At 39.3% G+C, this 20870-nt stretch overlaps 1 protein-coding gene across 2 annotated transcripts in view; it reads right to left on the bottom strand.

Annotated features, from left to right (window-relative positions):
- The window catches only part of TTC27 (tetratricopeptide repeat domain 27), a 196778-nt gene that overhangs the window by 8021 nt on the left and 167887 nt on the right, over positions 1-20870 (bottom strand). For both annotated transcript variants that reach the window (XM_030557129.1, XM_030557130.1), the window contains exons 15-18: positions 19782-19834; positions 18448-18613; positions 12127-12324; positions 6819-6930 (exon numbers count right to left, since the gene is read on the bottom strand). In XM_030557129.1, coding sequence (XP_030412989.1) covers positions 6819-6930; positions 12127-12324; positions 18448-18613; positions 19782-19834 — 529 coding nt within the window. The remainder of the gene's footprint in view (positions 1-6818; positions 6931-12126; positions 12325-18447; positions 18614-19781; positions 19835-20870) is intronic.

Below are 20870 nucleotides of genomic sequence, written 5' to 3'. Positions count from 1 at the left end.
GTTTTTTTACAGTGCAAATACTTGTAATCAAAAATAAATATAAAGTGAGCACTGTACGCTTTGTACTCTGTGTTGTAACTGAAATCAATATATTTGAAAATGTAGAAAACGTCCAAAAATATTTAAATAAATGATATTCTATTATTAACAGCGCAATTAATGACAATTTATTTTTTAAATTGCTTGACATCTCTAGTTACTAGGTAATCTCATTTCTAAACAGTTATACACATTAATAATTCTTTTCCATTGCTTCAGTTGGGAAGAATGACTGTAAACTATTGAGCTCCTCCAGCTATGGATGCCATGACCTCCAGGTACTTTGCCACTACTGGAGCAGTGATAAGTATCATCTTGTTAAGTGGTCTAAAATCAGTTGTTTAATCTCCAAGTTTTTCTATCTGCTTTTAAGACAGACCAAATAGTTGCATTATTTATGCTCTGCTGTTCTACTCCCTGTAATCTTTTTATTGTTACTGGGGATCCAAACAAGTCTTATTTCTTAGTACTAATTAATGAGTAAGTGGCACCCGTGTATCAGCATATCTTGTTTAAATGCTCCCTTATTAAATGTCATGTCTTGTCCAGGTATTCTGATCTAAATGTGCCCCTAAACCAGCAGAATCTTGTGCTGAAACTGGGGAGATTGGGGGTGCCTGGCTTCCCTATACTGAACTTTTGAAAGGCAGGGAAGATGTGGGTACAGCTCCTTTGTAGTCCGCTAGTTTTCTGAGCAGCTCTGCAGTATGCAATCTGTCAATTTGGTCCCTGCTCTCATATTGCAATAGCCACTTTCAAACTCAACTCCTCAGTGAGTCTGAGGGTCTCCACTGTCTCCTACTAAAATTTCTACCTTTGCCTTCCTTTTTATTTCATTTCCCCCCATTCTGTCTACCTTGCTGGTCATCTCTTTCCCTGTGGACCGCTATTAGAAAAGGTCACTACCGATACCTTTTCAATCTTCTTTCTCAGCGGTGGCCATCCTTCCTTTTGTATTTTACATACAGTTTTTCCTACATTATCCACAGCAGCACCTGAATTATTAGATGACGCCACTACTTCCATTGCCATGCCTAATTCCAAAACCAATGTCCCTTCAGCCTTTAACTGTTGTTTCTTTTCAAGAAAGAACATCACAGAATCCCCTCCTGGAAAGAAAGACTTCACCACATTACCTCCATAGGCGAATTCAGAAAAGTTCACTGGACTAATACCAGGGCTAACCTTGTTCCTTTCCTTCAAACTTATGAGCACAGCTTTCTCAATGATCATCGCAGCACCACTTTCCTAAGCCACACTATTAACTATCTGCAAAGCCTGCATCTCCCTCTGCACGCAAGCCGTCTTTTGGCAATGTGCATGATCAGTCATGGTCTGCTGGTCCTGAGAATCCAGAACTACAGCTACTGCTGCCTGTGTGGCAGTATGGTTTTCCCTGAAGCAACAATCTTGCTCCTTTAATAGCTTAATTTTCTGCTATTGCTTATCATAAGTGTGCTACAGCTTTTCAATCTGCAGGACATCCTTTAAAGTATTCACCTGCACTGTGGAATTCTCAGCCTCAGGCTGAGCCTTCTCCCTAAAACAATAATCCAGTTGCTGCTGGAGCTGCTGATTCTGATCTAGGGAATCTCCCAGCCTTTCTGAGACCTATAACTTGTGTATTCCTTAACTATTCAATTCCTTCTGCAACATATCTATCTGGGTAGACTATATCAGCACAAAAAGCAATGAAGAGTCCTGTGGCACCTTATAGACTAACAGAAGTATCGAAGTGGGTATTCACGCACAAAAGCTTATGCTCCAATACTTCTGTTAGTCTATAAGGTGCCACAGGACTCTTTGTCGCTTTTTACAGATCCAGACTAACACGGCTACCCCTCTGACACTATACCAGCACAGTGGCTCTCAGAATTTCAGCCTCTACCTTTGAATCAGCTAATTCCTTCTGTGTGGCTGCAGCATGAGCTTCCTGCATTAAAGTAGTATTGCTGAAAGCAGGGGTAGGCAACCTATGGCATGTGTGCTGAAGGCAGCACATGAGCTGATTTTCAGTAGCACTCACACTGCCCTAGTCCTGGCCACCGGTCCGGGGGGCTCTGCATTTTAATTTAATTTTAAATGAAGCTTCTTAAACATTTTAAAAACCTTATTTAACTTTATGTACAACAATAGTTTAGTTATATATTATAGACTTATAGAAAGAGACCTTCTAAAAATGTTAAAATGTATGACTGGCATGTGAAACCTTAAATCAGAGTGTATAATTGAGGACTCGGCACACCACTTCTGAAAGGTTGCCAACCCCTATCTTAAAAGTGTCAGCCTCTGTTCTCAGAATATCAACTTCTGCTTTTAAGTTAGTCAGTTCCTTGTCTTTCCCCTTTTCCTCAACTAACTTCTGTACTTCTGTTTCTAAAACCATTGCTACCATTAATAAACCTTGTAAAGCAGCCTTTTTCTTTGGAGCTTCCATTGCCTACATAACTGCTCATATGCACTAGGTCCAATAAAAGTGCCAGGCTTCCAAGGACCGTTCCCATATGTTAAAACAAAATTCTCCCTTTTCCTAATAGCATACCCTTTACAGTACTTGAGTCTCCTTTATTTGCTGCCATTTATATGTTATTAGACACACACAGCAAGGTAATAATACTGGAGTCCTAGGTTCCCTATGACAGGGACATAGACAGGAACAGATTGTGACCCTAGTTTCTATCTTCCTGCTTGTGGGATTGTGTCTATGATCCTTCACCTTTCAGACCCACTGGTCTGTAATCCTATACCGTAAATCATGGACAAAGATGAATCCAGCTACTGACAAGACAAAATGCTCACAGAACCACTATTTCTTGGTTGTCATGACCACTCGGGATAATTTAGCAGTCCTGACCACAAAATAACCACTACTGTCTTGTGTCAATTGTCTTCTTTCCTTAAGTTCCTTCTGGCTGGCTTGCCAATTTGTTACCCCAAAAACAGATTTAAGGTACCCCCAAAATAGCTCACCTATCACCAATCTGTCCTCCTAAGATATAGGTCTCCAGGGTGGCTAAGGAAATACCTGGAGGACATGGACACAGCCTTCTGATAAATGACTGACAGCCACAAGTAGTATTCTTTTCCAAAGCAAGGCACCTTTTAATTGGTGCAAACAATCCCACACACAGTAACAATATTAATGTGATAAAAACATAAATCTTTTATAACAAGTGAAAGAGCACCCTAAACCATATTGCCTTGCAGTTTGAAATTATCCTAAGTGGCTGCGCCCTGCTTCAGATGGACAGTCTGCTGTAGGTTCCTGACAGCAACCGAGAACAGTTTTTTAGGTCATACATATAAACATTCTCTCCACAATCAACACACACATCTTTATTACCCCTGCCACCCTACCCCCATGTACACGCTAACACTAGGCCATCCTACAGTATGACTATAACTTTAACTGACAAGCCTATTCTGTCTGATAACTTTGCTCCAGTCACAGGACTCCCTCTGCAGCGGCTGCTGCTTTCTCACTTGCTTCTTTGCTACCATTCTCTTCTTTCCTCCCTATGTGTCCCAGTCTATGTCTCTGCATTCCAGTGGCAGGACAGGGCTCCCTCTAGTGCTGCTTTCTGCTGCAGGTTCTTCTTTACTGTCAGTTCCTGACCCCCTCCAGCTTCTGCCCACTGACACACGGACTTTTATACTATCAGAACTTTCTAGACACTTCTGCTAATATTGGTCAGATCTTTCTTGGATGCATGCTAACATTCCAAACGTTCCAAATGGTCAGTTCTATTTTTAGCCTGCAACCGTTGTTTTCTTCAGAGTTATAATTTGCTGACCTTTCCCCTACTTTGGTTTTCCCGCCAATTCTGTTTTTGTGCTCTGTAACCTACAGCTTGTAATGGCAGAGTGACTCAGGCTTATTTAAAATGAAAGCCGGCGATACAAAAGGAGTTTGAGAAATTTCTCTGGTATCAGATGAGTGACTCCTCTCAGGTGGATCGGGAAGGCTCCAAAGCTGGCTACTGGGGCCAAGACCCCCAATATGCCAACAAGGCAGATCTGGCGGTTGCTGCAGAGGGTCCCATGTAGCAGGGTACCAAAGACTCCTGTGCTGAGGAAAGAGAGGGTATTGCCACTGAGATGGCAGGAACTTTCAATAGTCATCACGACGGTACAGGAGACGTAGATTGTGCGTTCTGAGTCCTCCGATGCCAAGAAGTCAGAACCTTAATCAAATAAATGGCAGTGCCATCGGAACCGTGTAAGTTGTAGGGGAATGGTCAGGAACACAACTCAAAAAGGGTAAGTCCAAAGCAGGAGAGGTGGATTCTCTTAGGGCGTGAGTGGACTGGGAGATGTGAAGACCTCACCTCTTCCAAGGCGAAGAGTTCATGAGGTCCAGGTGCCGACTTGAGTCTCTCCATTGTTAGCAGCACATGCTCTGTAGTCAGAACCAAAGCCAGAACAGAGGATTGTCTTGGAACGGAAGGTTCCCTCAACCTTGGTGGCGCTGATCCGGAAGGCATAAGTGGAAGGAGTACAGCGGGTCCAGTGTTTTGTGCAACTTCGTGTCGTGTTTGTGAGCCGTGAAACACGCTGCTTTTCCATGTCTGAAACTTGTAGATGATGCAGTGCCCTTCTTGGGCCTTGAGGAAGACTTACTGTCATGCTTATGCAAAGGCTTTCTTGCATCACAACTAGGCCCCAGCATGGGGTCCATAGCACTAATACCAGTGGAACTAGGCTGGAGCGCCATGGTAGAAAGCATTCTCTTTGATTTCTCAGGCCAATGTACAGGGCAGGTTCCTCAGCCTGGATCCGACTGTAGCCTGACGGTGACCTCCATGAGATGCTTCTTGAGGTAGAGGGCCCAGCCTTCCTGGGTATGGCTTGGAAAGGAGAAGCAGAAACTGCACCTCAATGTGGGGCTTCCCCCAAGCAGAAAAGGTAGCGTTGGTGATTGTCACCACTGACTGAGAACAAGCAAAGGCAGGAGGTGCAGACTTGGACCATGCAGTGGTGAGAAAGAATTGAGGGCGCCATTGATCAGCTCTGCCTTTTATTGCCTCGGACGAAACCATGAGGTGGAGCAAGGGCATGTGTGTGGACCAACAGACACTACTATTTTCAAAATCTTCTGCTCCAGATGCATGCCGCATGCGTATAACAAGACCTCTACTAAACTCATGGTCCATTTTGGTCAATTTAATAGTTGTAGGATTAAAAAAATTGTAAATTTCATGATTTCAGATATTTAAATCTGAAATTTCATTGTGTTATAACTGTAGGGGTTGTGATCCAACTCTGAACGCAGCATCACAGAAGAAGGGTGGCATGGTATGCTATTCCCATCCTTTCTTCTGCATTGTCACTGGCAGCGTGCAGTCTTCAGAGCTGGGCACCTGGCAGTAGCAACCGCTCTCTGGACACCAGCTCTGAAGGCAATGCAGAAGTAAGGGTGGCAATACCACCACCCCCCAATCCTCTTTTGGGTCAGGACTCCCAATTTGAGAAATGCTGGTCTCCCTTGTGAAATCTGTATAGTACAGGGTAAAAGTACACAAAAGACCAGATTTCACGGTCTGTGACGTGTTTTTCATGGCTGTGAATTTGGTAGGGCCCTATGTATAACCTTAGTGGATATAACAGGGACCATCACTCAAAAAACAAAGAGTAAATATAGTGCAGGCATCTGCCCAACATCCTCAAGTGTCGAAGAATCACACGAAGAAATAATTTAGCTTCCGCACAACGTCCTAATCCTCCTGAACAGATGTTTGTCCTGTGCTATTCTTATTACTCTAATTGCCAAATCTCTTATTACTTTCTTGCTCTCCACTATTGGCTTATCCATTGTGTCAAGGAGTAGTTGTTGAGAAGGGTTCTTTCTTTGTGGCTCAGCCTAATTTTGCGTTCTTGGTTTCTTCCAGTGATCTCAACTGCTGTTTGTTGCTGGATGAAATTGTCTAAGCCCTACTTTACACACTTGCAGAGAAACTATACTAGGAGTTTGCACCAGTGTATACTATACTACACTATACCTCAGTGTAGTTACACTGGTGCTAATTTCCTTCAAGTAGACTGGTCCTTTAAATTTCACCATTAAAATCTTTCACTCTTTCAGCTGTGAAGTAAGAAAAGGAAGTATATTATGAAGATTTGAACAATCTACTCTGAGCAGCATCTCATTTTGACATTGTGGGTGGGTGGGCTTGGCAGAGAACTACCACTTATTTCCTCCCCTTTCCCCTTAATTAAGACCAAGGTCTCTAGAAGAACATCTGAGCCCCAATGAAGGAAAGCCAAGGAACACAGAGATCATAGGCGGTATATCTATCTGAATCGCACTGAGAGGGAGCCAACAGCAAAGAATCTGTCAGAGTCCAGAGCTACACAATCTACCAAGAATTGCCCCTCAATTTGTATCTCAAGTCAGCTGAGCTTATTTTGTGGAGGCTTTGTAGAGTACCACTACAATATTTCTCCCCCAATGTGCTCTCCCTTTTCACGGTTGAGACAGGAATCATTTTCTCTCATATTTTCTCAGGAACTTTCAGGGATCTCTACTGCGTGCTGCTCACAGTGTTTGCTGGCTCACAGGCCTTTTAAATGCTGCCTCATCTTGTATTCAGGAACTCTAGCTCACTGCACCCAGACTAAACTTTTCACATGCAATAACAAGATTATATCCCAAATAATAGGTGCCATATCAGTTCCAATATCTGAGGATAAGAAAGAACATATTTTGTTAGTGAGTTTCTTAAGTACTCTCTCTCTTCTTTATGAATAATATAAAATGTAACGTTTCAGGGTGAACATACCACGGGCAAGTTCTATGGCTCCTTTCACCAATTCTTTAAAAGACGAAATATCTTTCTCCCAGTCTGCTGATTGCATTTCACATTTATGTGCCTTGGTGAGATACTGCAGTGACTGCAAAACAATCAATTAATGCAAAATTATAAAAGAATTCCAGTTTAGCTTTATGCACATATTAAACACTCCTCCCAAAAAACTGATAGATTTTCTGAGCGTTAGAAGGGTTCCCTTCTCTGCAACCATTAGCGCCAGCTGTAACACAGATGTTCACTGATATTGCCTCTCATGGATGTCAGGCACATAAAACAACATGTGTCTGAAGACCATTTTTATTTTTTAAAAATTTGTCTAGACTGATGGACGTGACCCATGTTTGCCAGGTCAAAATAATTAAAAGCATATCCAAAAGGAAAAACACTTATATTTAATATTTGAACAGCAGTTCTGGACCTAAGGAACATATAGTTAAATACTACATGGCTTTTTTCCAAAAATATTACCAGTATTATTTTTCTCAGACTGAGTTATTGCTTTGATACTGCATTTATTCCCAAAACCAAACAGAAGTATATAAAATGAATGTAAACAGTAATCAAGGAAGAATTTTTGTAAGCAGGAAACTTATAATGAAAAACAAATGTGATACCAGTTTATTAAACAAATGTATAAAAGAAAGAAGAGTGATTCTGGCAATAACCACTGAGATACAGCATGGTCAGGGGGCAGCAGGAGAGGGTTAGAAGGGTGCCTTATTCCCTGTAAGGGGAAGAAAGTTTGCCATAGATTAACTAGAGCACCTGACGCCAATTAGAGCACCTGAAGCCAATTAGAGCAACTGCAGTCAGTCATATGATAAAAACCCATGCTTCAATCAGACGGTGTAGGAGTAGGAGAACAAAGGATTGGTGTTGGAGCAGAGGACAGTTTGGAGAAGTGCTGCGGTGGGCTAAGAAGTCCTAGACCCTGGGTAAGGGGCACCTGCCTGTGCAGAGGAAGGGCAGGACAGGGAAGTAGCCCAGGGGAAGGAACTGTCAGTTCAAGTGGTTCACCACTATCCTCAGGGTCCCTGGGGTGGGACATGGAGTAGAGGGCGGGCCTAGGTCCCTCCCTCTCCACTCCCCTCCTCTAGGACACTAGTGGGGCAATTAATATTCCAATTTAGGGGCAAGAAATGGCGCCCTGAACCCCCCCGAAAGAAGAGAAAGCGCGAGACCCATCATAATAATGCCGGCAATTTGCCACATCACCCTTTCAATACAATTTCTGTCCTTAGTATAATAATGGAACAAATAAAGGGAAAGAAAATATCTAAATTGTAACAGAACCATAAGCACTGATTACTATGAGTTTATGAAGACCATTTATTGCCAGACAAATGGGAACATAAGTTGGGGAATAGGAATCCAGTTCTGTACTAAAAGAATCTAGTCATATTCAACATCTTCACTATCTGGAAAAGGGAATTATGATACATGAAATGTGTATGTGTGTGTTGGGAGGAGTAGCTCTCTTTGATGGACACCCAACTAGCCAGTTAGCTGTAAAATCCCTGTAAAAGGTTAACAAGAAGAGAACAGACCAAGAGGGATTTGACAGCTAACTGGCTGGCTGGGTATCCATCAAAGGGAACTATGGACACCCAGCCAGCCAGTTAGCTGTAAAATCCCTCCTAGTCTTTTCTCTGCTTGCTTTACCTGTGAAGGATTAACAAGCCCACAGGTAAAAGAAAGTCCACAGGCTGGGTGTTCATCAAAGGGAGCTACTCCCCCGCCCTTCGTGTACCACAGGAATAAACAGCACATTAATGAAATTTGCAGATGACAGACTGGAAGTAAGCTATGAACACAAATTAGGAAAGAGAAATAACACCAAGGGATGGAGAGAGATTAGATACACTGAAAAAAGAAAAAAACAAAATGAGATGCATTTTGTCAATGCAGAGGCTCATACATCTGGTGAAAAATAATCTAAAAAAGATACACGTCTGTGAGTGGGAGAAATTTAAAAAGGAGAAAATTAACAATTGCTTACTATTTTTTCCTTCCCACAGGGGCTGGAGTGTTACTGAAACAAAAATTAAACACTTTGTATGAAAAAATTGAAGATGCTAAAGTTCTATCACTTGACTAAATGATGGACTAAGAGGGACATCTGTACTACCATCTGAAGAGTCTAAACAGGAGAGAGAGGAAAAATCTGAAGTCATATAAAATTTCATCATTAGAAGCTTTTAAAAACAAGTTGGACAATCACCTGTCAGGGATGGTCTAGGTTTACTTGGTCCTGCCACAGCGCCAAGGGGCTGGACTTGATGACTTCTCAAGGTTCCTTCCAGCCCTACATTTCTATGATTCTATGGATATTAGAAGCAATGCAGCAAAGATTGGTCATCAAATGCCAAGGGGACCAAGCCCCACCTGCTGTACTGCCTGCTGCCACTGGGGGCCTCTGATGGAGCTGGAACTTACCAGTCTCTGAAGGACCCAATACGTCTGGCTATCATCAGGGAATTCTGGCCCTGCAGTACCACTGCAGGTAGTAGACAGAGGAGGCACACAATGGGGGATGCAGGTTTCTGTGGGGCTAGTCCCTGAGAGGCAGCGTATAGGGCTGCCTGCAAATGCTTCCTTGCTGCAATCTCATTTTCCAGACCCAACAAATAGGAGTTGAGTACGTGGGTGTCAGGCAGGAAGGGAAGAAGATCTGAGGCTGGAGGGTTGTGCGTGTGTGTGTATTTTCTGAGCCTGGATGAATCTGGGGAGAGAGGGTACTGAGCCATGGAGAGCTTAGTTGGAAATGGGAAGAGTTCTTGGCCTTGTGGGCAAGTGTGAGTTGGTGTTGGATTGGAAAGAATTGTGAAGGCTTGAGAAGGTTCTGAAGTGAGAGGGATGCACTGGGTTAAGCAGAGGAGAAAACTGAATGAATTGGTGAAGGAGGTTGTGAATAGATTGGTGTGTGTGTGAGAGAGAGTGTACTTGCTGAGTTGAAAGCTAGATCAGAGGGGTGGAGGTTGGAAGTAGGAGAGAACAATGAATGAGTGACTGAGGGATAAATATTTTCTCTCATACCACCATTTCCTTCTGAAAGTTTTTCATTCTGAAAGTACAGGACTGGCACCTTTTACTTCCCACTTCCCCATCAACCACGTTCTTCCCCCAAAATATGCTTCCTTACCAGTGTCTCTATATTTCACTTTGAAACACTGATTAACATGAAGGAGAGTGTGGTAGATTATTACCTGCCGCCTCAGCAACTATTTTGGACACCAGCCAGCACCAGAACAGAGAGAGAAAATTAGGAAAGGAAAAATTTAGTCTGAATACCAGGAAAATCTTAACAGCAGCCAGATGTATGAGGCTGTGGAGTATTCTCCCAAGGGAACTGTTGGCAGCATCATTGCTTGAGTCTTTTAAACCTCAACTAGAACATTTTCTAGTGTTGTGTTCAAAGGGGACAGATGTGCATTTGCAGGGAGAGGGACAAAATGATCTAATAGGCCTTTTCCCATCTTTATAATCTATGATGCTATAAAAACTGCAAACATTATTTTATATTCTAGTCAAGTTCTTTGCTTCTTTCACACTATATGGGTTTTGAATAACTGCCATAGACAGCTAATTTGATTTAATGCCCAATAGGCACAGGAAAACCTTCTTGGCAGTGAGGAGATGAAATGCTTACTGGTGGCCTTTCAAATTTTGTACAATAAAAGTTTTATAAATTGATACTGTAAATTAATTCAAGTTATGCATGTAGAGACTTCAGTTTCTCAGTTCTCTTTCATGCTCCCTCCACACTAAAATACAGCCATGTCAGGGAACTGACAAAAGTGGACCCTAACTTTTACAAATATGGTTCCAATTTGCACGGTAGACTAGATTTTAACCATGTTTCATAACCAGTGTGGTTATGACACATAGTTAAAGTCCTGTCTCCTCTACACAGTGAAACCACATTTGTAACTGGGTTATGGGAAGACCATGATGTAACCCGGCTCCCTGACATGACTACATTTATAGTGTAGACAAGCTCTGAGTTACTTTGTGTGTCTGATTAGTATTTAGGGATGCATTACATGATATTGCAACTTCTGCGCTTCTGAATACAAAAAGGGTAAAATCATGTTCCTTGTTCATCTATAAAGGAAAAAAATGTAAAGGAGAGAGGGAGAATCAGACAAATCAAAGTCAGAGGAAAAGCAAGTGAGGGCTAAAGCATGCAAGTCCACAGTGGAGAGTTTGAAGAGAACAGAATGAGGAAGGACAAAGTGACCAGAAGTACACCACCATGGATGTGTGAACCACAAGCCCAACAATCTGCATCATGTACTTATCACAGAATATTGAGCAATTTCTGCCCTGGCCAAGGAGTACCATTAGAAAACACATACTGAATGCTGACATTTTATGTTTTCAGGTTCAGTGAAGATCTGATAACCCGGAGCTATTTTGGGAGTTTGCATGGGTATGTGAATTTTGGAAACTTAATACCAAACTGCAAAGCACCATCCAGCATGAATAACAAAGTAAGCGCTCCAGGTGTATAGCAGTTATTTTGGAAATGCAATCACTCTTGCCGCAATTTGTGATCTGAGAGGCTGAGGGAAAGGGGACGACATAAGGATTAGAGGCTAATATTCTATTAGGACAGAGAACTGTACATAGGCCTTGACACTTCAACAGATTAAGAATTAAGTGGAGGAAGTAAACCCACTTTAAGCTAAACAGAAGCAAGGCATTCTTATTCTGGAATGTGTCTACATGGAGTATTTCAGGATTAGCTGTTCCTGAATTAATGCAATGTAGACAAGCCCTAAATATGCTTCCACACTATGATCCCAAAATTGAGTTTAGTAACTTACGATGACTCAGTGAGCCACTGTTTTCTGGAGGTTGCAGCCTTATTGCCAGAATCTAAGCTTTGAGTTAGAATTAAATCTCTAGCCAGTAGAGTTGCAAAGAAAACCTTCAGAATATGAACCTAGTGTAACCAACAGATGCTGTAATAGGAAATTTCTTCTTCTGAAGCAAATTAATGTCCAAGTTTAGAATGATAGAATTATGCATATTTAAAAAAACAAACTGATGGAAAATTTAAAAATCTTCCTCCCCCCTAAAGAAAATATATATGCGGAGGGAAAAAACCCCAAAGGACAGAATGCGTGCAGCAAAATGCAGGAACAGTGGCATGGCATGTGTGCTGTATCTTGCTACAGTAGCTGGTCCACTAGAGGATAACAGCCTTCTATTGCTATAACAAACTAACATTTTAGAAAACAAAAACAAAACAAAAAACCATCTCAACATTTACCTTTTCAGTATCTCCAGGGTTATCACTGTGTCCGTTTCCACAGAGTCTGGCATACAGTCTCCAGATTTCCGCATCACCTGTCATTCTTGAAGTCACTCTGCCAAACAGTTCCAGCAATTTCCCCTTCAATCCCGTTGCCACCTCTCCATTGCGATCAGCCATTCCATCCATCACTGCCCTGACCAGAATATTCAGCACCTTAGAAAGCAGTCAGAGGGATCTTTCATTTATATTCTGATAAACACAAACAAGTTTTGGCTTTTGATATCTCTGCAACATTTGGACGCCAGTATATATTCACTGATAATTTAGTAAATTACAAAGACTTTATAACAGAAACATGGCAAAATAATCTTACATAAATATTCTTATACAATTATGTGGGATACCAACAAGTATATTATGAGTGAAATTCACCCATTTAAACATCATCTAGACTTTTTGCAAAGGAGTTTTATGGGTGGAGCAAGTATGCAGGAGGCTTCTGTCCTCCCTCCAGTGAGCAGTGGTGGAAATTTTGTGCTTTCCCAAAAAAAGCTGGAGTGAAGGGGGGCTTTAGGAGTGGTCCAGGAGCAGGATGCTGCATGTGAGAAATACAATTTTAGATTACAAGTGGGAGTTGGATCACCACCTATTATTATGGTTGCCTGACACGTCTCATTGTAAGACCCTGCTTTTAAGTACTTGGAACTTAACTGAACTTAACTGAACTTTAACCATTTTGGCTGAAATTTTCTAAGCTGGATGTCTGCCTCAGGCTGAATTTACTGGAAAATTTCAATAAATTCAGGGCAGCCATTTCCAAGAACAAAGTTAGGGGAAAATACATGGTTATGCTCATGTTAAAAAATTCTGGAAAACTTTTCTTTGAGAATCTCTACTGTCTTCATGCTTTGGAGCAGGGATTTGAAATTTGGCAAGGGATGACCTTCGTGTCAGGGATGTGTCTTTTGCCCAACCTGTGAAAACTTGTCAATTTGTCCAAGTTATAAATCTTAGAAAAATCAACGTTTGCACATGCTCAGCAGATACTTTCTAGAGCTTTGCAGCTTAATTCCCTGAAGATTCTGTCTGCACTGAGCATACTCCAGCCTAGGGCTGAGCAGGATTTTCTCTGCATTTGTAGCTCTAGGGTGCTGCAGTCTGAGCGGAGGCCAGGCATAGGAGTTGAGAGCAAGGGCCCTGTCTTTCCTGTGCTGCTAATGCCACCCTGCTGGACTGACACACCAAGGAGTGTGACACCTGGGGTGCTGCCTCATTTGAACGTAGATGGGACAAGAGTTGGACTAGGGAGGTGGAGACCAGTAGACCAGGATGAAGACTGAGGCTGAGAGAGAGGTAGGAAAAAAGGGTGGGATTGGGGGTGCGGGGAGCATGTTGTGTAGACAACCTTAATTTTGGTTTTTTCTGACTTTTTACTGCTTGGCATTTCAGCCTTTAATAACATTCTTTAAGTTTTTTTCCCCTGTATAGTATTAATAAATCATTTAGCATAAATATCAAAGAAATAATGCTAATTGGCATTACCTAACAATAAGACACTTTTTAGATAATAAAATCCGTACTGTAGTTAGGATACAAGATATTAATCCTGCTAGAAAGTTACATTTATGACTACTCAGAATGATTCACTGATGTACCACTATCATGCTAAAAATATGAAAAGCTTATAACCCTTAAAAATGGAGATGGGTACAGGATATTAAAAACACATTCTGTGCTATTCATAATAATTGTTTTATTTATAAGAATCAATAATATTACACATTCCAAACAATTTTACTTTAAGCTAGCAAACAAAAAACAGTTATTTTTCATGAAACAGCTAAATGTTTCTATTACAAATATTTTTCTCAACAGTATAATTGCATTAGACTGTTTGGTCAAAGCAAACAGCAATCAAGTGATTCTCAATTATGTATTTCAAATTCCTGGTCAGTAGCACAGTAAAATTAAAATGGGTAATACAAAATAGGTCTACCAAACTATTCTGTAATGTAAAAACACTATATTCTATTGCTATATCGTACTCAATAGTATAAAACAGATAAATAATACATTATACTACTATATAATAGGTTCTACTTGAAAAGGGGCTAAAACATAATCATGTCTTGGTTATATTGCCTGTTAAAAATATTTTTGTTAGAACTGCAAGTTAATTGTATCTAAACACCAAAACAGGGTTAGCAATCAAGACACAACTTTCTACTTTCAGAACACAATTTTAATGGTTAAACTTTTATTTAAATGTCCTCTGAGGGAAGTTAAATTACCATATCCACTAATACTCCACCACATTCAATAGATGTCAAGTTAAAAAGGATCCTATGCAAGCAACAGCTTTTATTTTATTATGTCTGCTTAATAATCTATGCCTTATATGACCACTGTACAAAGCATCTGTGTGTTTAACTGTGCTCCACTATACCAGGATTCCACCTCCTTTCTTGTATCTATTTTTTGTGACCCACACTAATTTATTAAAAACAAAACAAAAACACAAGAAAAAAAATCTACCCTAAAACATCTTAACTGATGTTAGTTTACCTCATTTCACAATTACTATGTTGTACAACAGCTCCTTTCATATAAAAATTCAACTAGTCAAAACATGTCCAAAAGCTGCACTGATGCTAATCAAAGCTGACAGAGCTCAAGTGAGAAAAGAACCTTCAGATAACAGGCCTCTCACAATAAGGCAGCACTCTGTAAGGCAGCTTTTTGTAAATACACTCACTGCAAATACCTTCCCAAATTAAAGCTTAAAATCAAGGAAGTGATCATTAATGAACAGCTTGAGAGCACAGATGTCTCTTGAAAATGTTAATCCCCCACCTCCTCATTCAAAATCCCTGTTGGAAAGTGTCCTTACAGAAATACAAGCACAAAAAGCTTTTGCTTCTGCTTCTTATTACAAAACATTCTAGCAGCATGAGCCAGTTAAATGAGGATAATACACAATGGGAAGAGGCAGTAGGAACCTTCACTCTACGCTGTTTCCTGTGTGGGATCCTGTATACACGTTAAACTGCGCACAGTGAATTCACAAACAGTACAGTATGTAGCTTTGCTTCTGAAAGCGATGTTGCAAAACATCCCACCAATCAATGGAGCATCTAGTGTCTTTGTTATCCTCAGCATATTAACATTATAGATAAATACCAACTGCTTGGCTTCAGTGATCTGCATTCTGTAAAAAGTTATGTGATTAACACTTTTTGAAGGCCCCCGGATAACTTTCCCATACACACCAGAGGTTAAATCATTGGAGGGAGGCAGATTCTCAGCCGGTGTACAGACAGTTTACACCAGCTGAGATTCTGCTCCCAGGTCTTTTTTTTTTTTTTTTTTTTGGGGGGGGGGAAGGGAATTGTGACATAATATTGGCTAAACTGTAGTTTGTCTCACATACAGGCATGACCCTAAAAAACTTGCCAATTGGCTTCTAAAAAGCTGCCGGAGTCTCTCCTTCAATATTTTTCCTTCAATCATCTAACATCTATGTGCCAAGATTGACAGGCCTAGTGACTGAAGCCCTCCTTTTAGCCACAGAGAAGTTATAGTCTGGGTAGCAATCATGCAGATTTCACAGGCTCTCTCGTCAATATGTTCCAACTACTTTTTTCTGATTAACATACATTTACAATGTCTACATTTTAAAGCAAGTGTTCATATCACAACGCTGAGAAGGATCTGTAGGCTAAGGAGAAAGAGAGGGAGTTTTCTTAGATATAAAAAGACAGTGTTGTTCACTTTTAACAATATATCTATTTAATAACATCATCATAAAAAGTCCAGAGTGTTAGCTTAGACACATGATCCATGCAAAGATCAATTATTGTTAACGTGACACATCTCAGTTTTTTCCTCAGATCATTTTTACTGTATATGAGAATGATTATTAATACTTTTCCCTTTAGAAGTTTTCCTCTAGCATCCATATGTGTATACATTCAACTTTACAATATTCTACCGCCTGTCATATTTCCTGCCATGAAGGGGTTTGTGATATCATTAGATAACTAGAATAAACTCAGAACCATAATTTTCCACAATTACATTTTGTGGTCACCAATCCAAAACAGAAAAGCAATGATCTAACATACAAATATAAAACATATTATAATTCAATCACAAACTCCTTTACAGAGTTAATAAAATTGTATTAGTTTAAAAACATCTTTGAATACTATGGTGAAATAATATTAAGAATCTGACCCCAGCATACAAAACCAGGGATATTCTAAATTACTTCCATTATATGCTACTAATATGGTACATTTATTTTTGTATCAGAGGATCCTAGAACAATGGGCTATGACGCACAGGATGGGTGATTTTTTATGTATGAGTCACAAAGGCTTGTACTGTTAATGTGTTGGGCACTATTTGTATATCCATCCTCTTAGTTTAGATTGGTTAAATCAGTATTAGGTAACAAAGTTTTTATGTTCTTCCCCCTCTCTTTCTTGACATGTCAACTAGTTCAGCAGTTAATAAAATAACATCAGAGCTGCTGAATATATCTAGCAAGAAGATAAAGTTGCACTGGGATGGAAAGAGGCACGTGATAGACACATCAGCTTCCACTTAGCCATGCGTATGGTTTACTTAGGTGTCTATTATCAGGTATGCTGCTAATCCATTGAAGGGGAGATGAAGTATCAGAGGGAAGGAAAAGAACTAATGCTGAAGTCAGGCTGCAAGATGGGATGGTAGATAGTCTAGGGGACTGACTTTCTGGAAATATTGAACAGGGTGAGTTTCATCTAAGAACTATAACTTAGCTGTTTAGTTTTATCTATTCATTTTTAGCTACTAGAATATTCTGTTCTTCCCTAAATAATTATTAATACAAGCCTTCCTGGAATCCTTAATCTGATTTTGGGCTTATTCATAACCACGTATGAAAATCCCTCTAATTGCATATAGCTATATTAAAGAGAAGATGCAGAAACTTGGAAGGCTTTTTAAGGTCCATCTCTACCGGGACATCTTAAACAAAAACTCAGGACATTTAACATCAATACAGTCCTAAACAAAGTGTGTGATTAAAAACTGTATGGAAAAATAGAACAGAAAGGAGAATTATGCAACAAAAGTGGAAAATTATTCTAAGCAATATGCAAAAAGCTTAACTGAATATCCAATAAAAAATCCTAAAAGAACACCCTTGATGATAAAAGGAGCACATACCAGCTCAGAACACGTGAACTGTCACAGCAGAAAAGGCAAATTTGTTCACGTTATTTTACTTCTTGTAGGCTAATGACAATCTGACCAACAAAAGTGATATTAGGATCATTTCTGGAGTGCAATGTGTAATGTAACTATTATTTGAATCAGTAATTAAAAAAGGCACTTCCTAACCAGAAAAATCTACACTGTGTCCCCATGAATAAACATGATTCCTTCCTAATGACAGCACTGTAGCTGCCAATAGACTAATTCTTACCACATGGAAAACTACAGATGTTTCCACAGACATTGATTTGTGATTGAAATATACTAGAGAGCTTTAAAACCTTTTCAATTTCAGCTCTCTCAAATTTGATTGATTTCGCTCATATGGAACAACAGGCTGCCTTGTGTATGGTGGTTTTTATACAAGTGATTAATACTAATACTTGGGCATTCTTAGTAAAAAGTAAACTGAAAAAGAAAAAGAGCAAGTGAGATGCCTTTGACAGTCATAGTACAGTATATTTCTTATATCTCCTGATCAAACTCAAAGTTTGCCAGGGATATAAAGCACATCTAATACATAAAAACAAATATTGGCTTTCATTTACTACAGTGAAAGGCATATGAAGTTCATCCATTATATTTTCATAGTACTGGATTATGTAGGTTTAATACTGCAATTACATATTTTTCAGTACATGAAATATAATTCATTTGTAAAGGTTTGGTTGTATAAGATACACATTTTCAAATTTATGGGGGAAAATCATAACCTTACTACAGCTGTAAGGTTTAAAACAATCTGTATTAATGTTTACAGTGAGATACATAAGGGTGTGAAAAATGAAATAATCCTCAACAGTTCAATAAAGGGAAGGACCTGACCAGCAAACTCTAAATTTATTCTTCCCCAAAGCCTGGGGATGTTGGAATCCAGAGTATTGTTTTGGTCTTCTCTCCAATTTAAATTATTTCTCTTTACAATCAAAATCTCGTAATGAAGCATACTTGCCTGGATGTCTTTCACTGTAAAGTATGCTACTGTTATTGAAATGTACTTGATGCAAATAATTTCTACAAGAAAAATGAAAATATATGAACATGTAAAAAAGCACAAAAAGAAATCCGTCCCACCTGCACATCTTTGTACTTTTCTTGTAAATCCATGAGCCGATGATAAGCTTTAATTGCTTCTGAAAACTCTCCAATGTCTGTACTAGTAACAAGGTAGTTCTCCCAAATCTGCCAGTGTTCATAGTTACACTTGAGAGCTTCTTGGAGAGTGCGAAATGCTTGGATTCTAGTTAAGAATAAAAACAAAAGATTCAGCATATAACATATTAAAAGCATTCTGTATTTACTTAAAGGCTACATGATTCATGAACATATTTTGAAAACAGATGCAATGTTAAGATTAGTTGCTCAGAATTTACACGACAGCCTGAGAATCCCTTTCTTTCATGCCCTTCTGCTCAAACCAGTTGATTACATAGCTCACTATCTCATACGTGTTCTGAGATATCGTTCTCTCTCTCTCAGTGATACCAGTTGGCATTAGTGAAGATGACAGAGTCGTTGGCCTTCCTGCAATAATTCCTCCTCTATTATTGCTCTAGTGATATATATTGAGTCAGTGGTCTTTGGCCAACTTTCAAATCCTTTCTCCCTGGGACAGCAACGACAAATTGTTCACGCTGTCAGTTTTTAAAACAAAACCCTGGCAATTTCAATATACTGACACTTTCATGCTTCTACTTTTCATTCTAAAGTGTTATTCTTTTTTGGTAGAAAATATAATGGGACACAGTCCAAGTACAGAGTATTATCTCAATTAAATTGTTATTCAATATTAAGGCCTTGCAAGAATATTACCAAAAGGTATCTATAGGGAACTTTAATATTACAAGTCAAAATACAGAAATAAGAAATTAGTCTGCTTTGAGTCTGGGTTTCCTCTACTAATGGTTACTTTGGAGGGAAAAGAACAAGCAGCCTATTATGAATCTCCATCTGCTTTTATGATATGAATAGTAAACTACTTCTTGTTCCTTCAGATCTCATGAGCTGAATATAGCATGAATCAACACAGGTTTACTATATCCTCTGTTTTAAAATGGACACATCTTTTTTGGCTTCATAGTCCAATTAATTTCCATTTCTAGTATGAATAATTTTGATTCATTTGTACTTAGTGTATAATAAGTGATGAATTATGAATTTGAAAATATCAGCTCCAAATTATTTCTCTCTTTAAAAAGCTATTTAAATATATTTTTCTCCAATTGAAAGATGATTAATTTCTAATTAGTATCACTGTAGGAAACCTACAGGGAGACTAGACTGAAGGGTAGAGGACTAGCATTAATGAGTAAACCACATTGTGAGAATAATATCTCAGTGTTAGGAGAAAGGAAATCAGAAATATTTATTTTGGAAGCAGTATTCTCTAAACCTTTTGAAGTACTTACTTCTGTTTCAATCTGATATATGCAGTTGATAAATTGTTCCAGGCCTCAGCATTCTGCAATTACAACAGAGGAAGCACTTAACAAAATCAAAGACATTCCACTTATTTGGGAAAAATCATTTGAATAAAACATAAAATAATATAGATTTACATGACCAATCTTCCTTATCATATACATACATTAATAAATGCACATACATATTAAATATTAAGGTGGCAATAACATTAATTAAAAATATAAAATTTGCCTGGTAACTAAACAAAATGATAGCAACAATCAGAAATACAAGAGAAATGGTTAAATTAATTCTGTTCTGGCATTGAACATATTGAGTCTAATTCTGCTTTCACTTACACTGATGAAAACCTGGAGTAACTCCACTGAAGTCAGAGGAGTGACAATGGTGTAAACCCAAAACAAGAACAGAACCAGAAAATTTCAGCGAAATTAACTTCGGGGCTGAGGGCAACAGACTTATGGACCACTGAAGGCCCCAGTGTTTTGCAGGCTTAGTTTAGACTTAACTAGTGTAATGGCCTTGTGATAGACTTTTGCACAGAGTGAATTTCACCTACTGTGAGTAAGAGTATGTCTACACTACAAGTGCTATAGTGGCACAACTGCAGTGCTGCAGCTACACTGTTGTAGCATTGTATTGAAGACACTTGCTACAGATATGGAAAGGGTTTTACAGTTGCTGTAGTAAATCAGCCACCAGAGTGGAGATATCTAGGTCTACAGAAGAACTCTTCCATCGACGTAGCAGTGTCTACAGTGGGGCTTGAGAACAAGCTAATTAAGTCTCTCAGGGGATATAAATTTCTCACACCTCTGAACAACATAGCTAGGTCAACCTAAATTTTAGGTGTAGACCAGGATTAAGAGCCCAATCCTGCATCCTCTACTCGCATAAATTCCGTTTAAGCCATTAGGAAATCAACTGGTCTATTCTTGTGCATACAGACAGGACTGAGCTGTACCAAACAAGTTGGAATGATTTCCATAAAAAGTTGGTTTTAATTTACAGTTTAACAATTCATATTCATGGATAGAAAAAAATGCATGACTGAGTTATATTTCAGATTACAC

Source organism: Gopherus evgoodei, chromosome 3 (assembly GCF_007399415.2).
Source record: "Gopherus evgoodei ecotype Sinaloan lineage chromosome 3, rGopEvg1_v1.p, whole genome shotgun sequence".
NCBI classification, from domain to species: Eukaryota; Metazoa; Chordata; order Testudines; family Testudinidae; genus Gopherus; species Gopherus evgoodei.
Note: the sequence above shows the minus strand (reverse complement) of the source record. Positions and strands in the feature narration are given on the sequence as shown.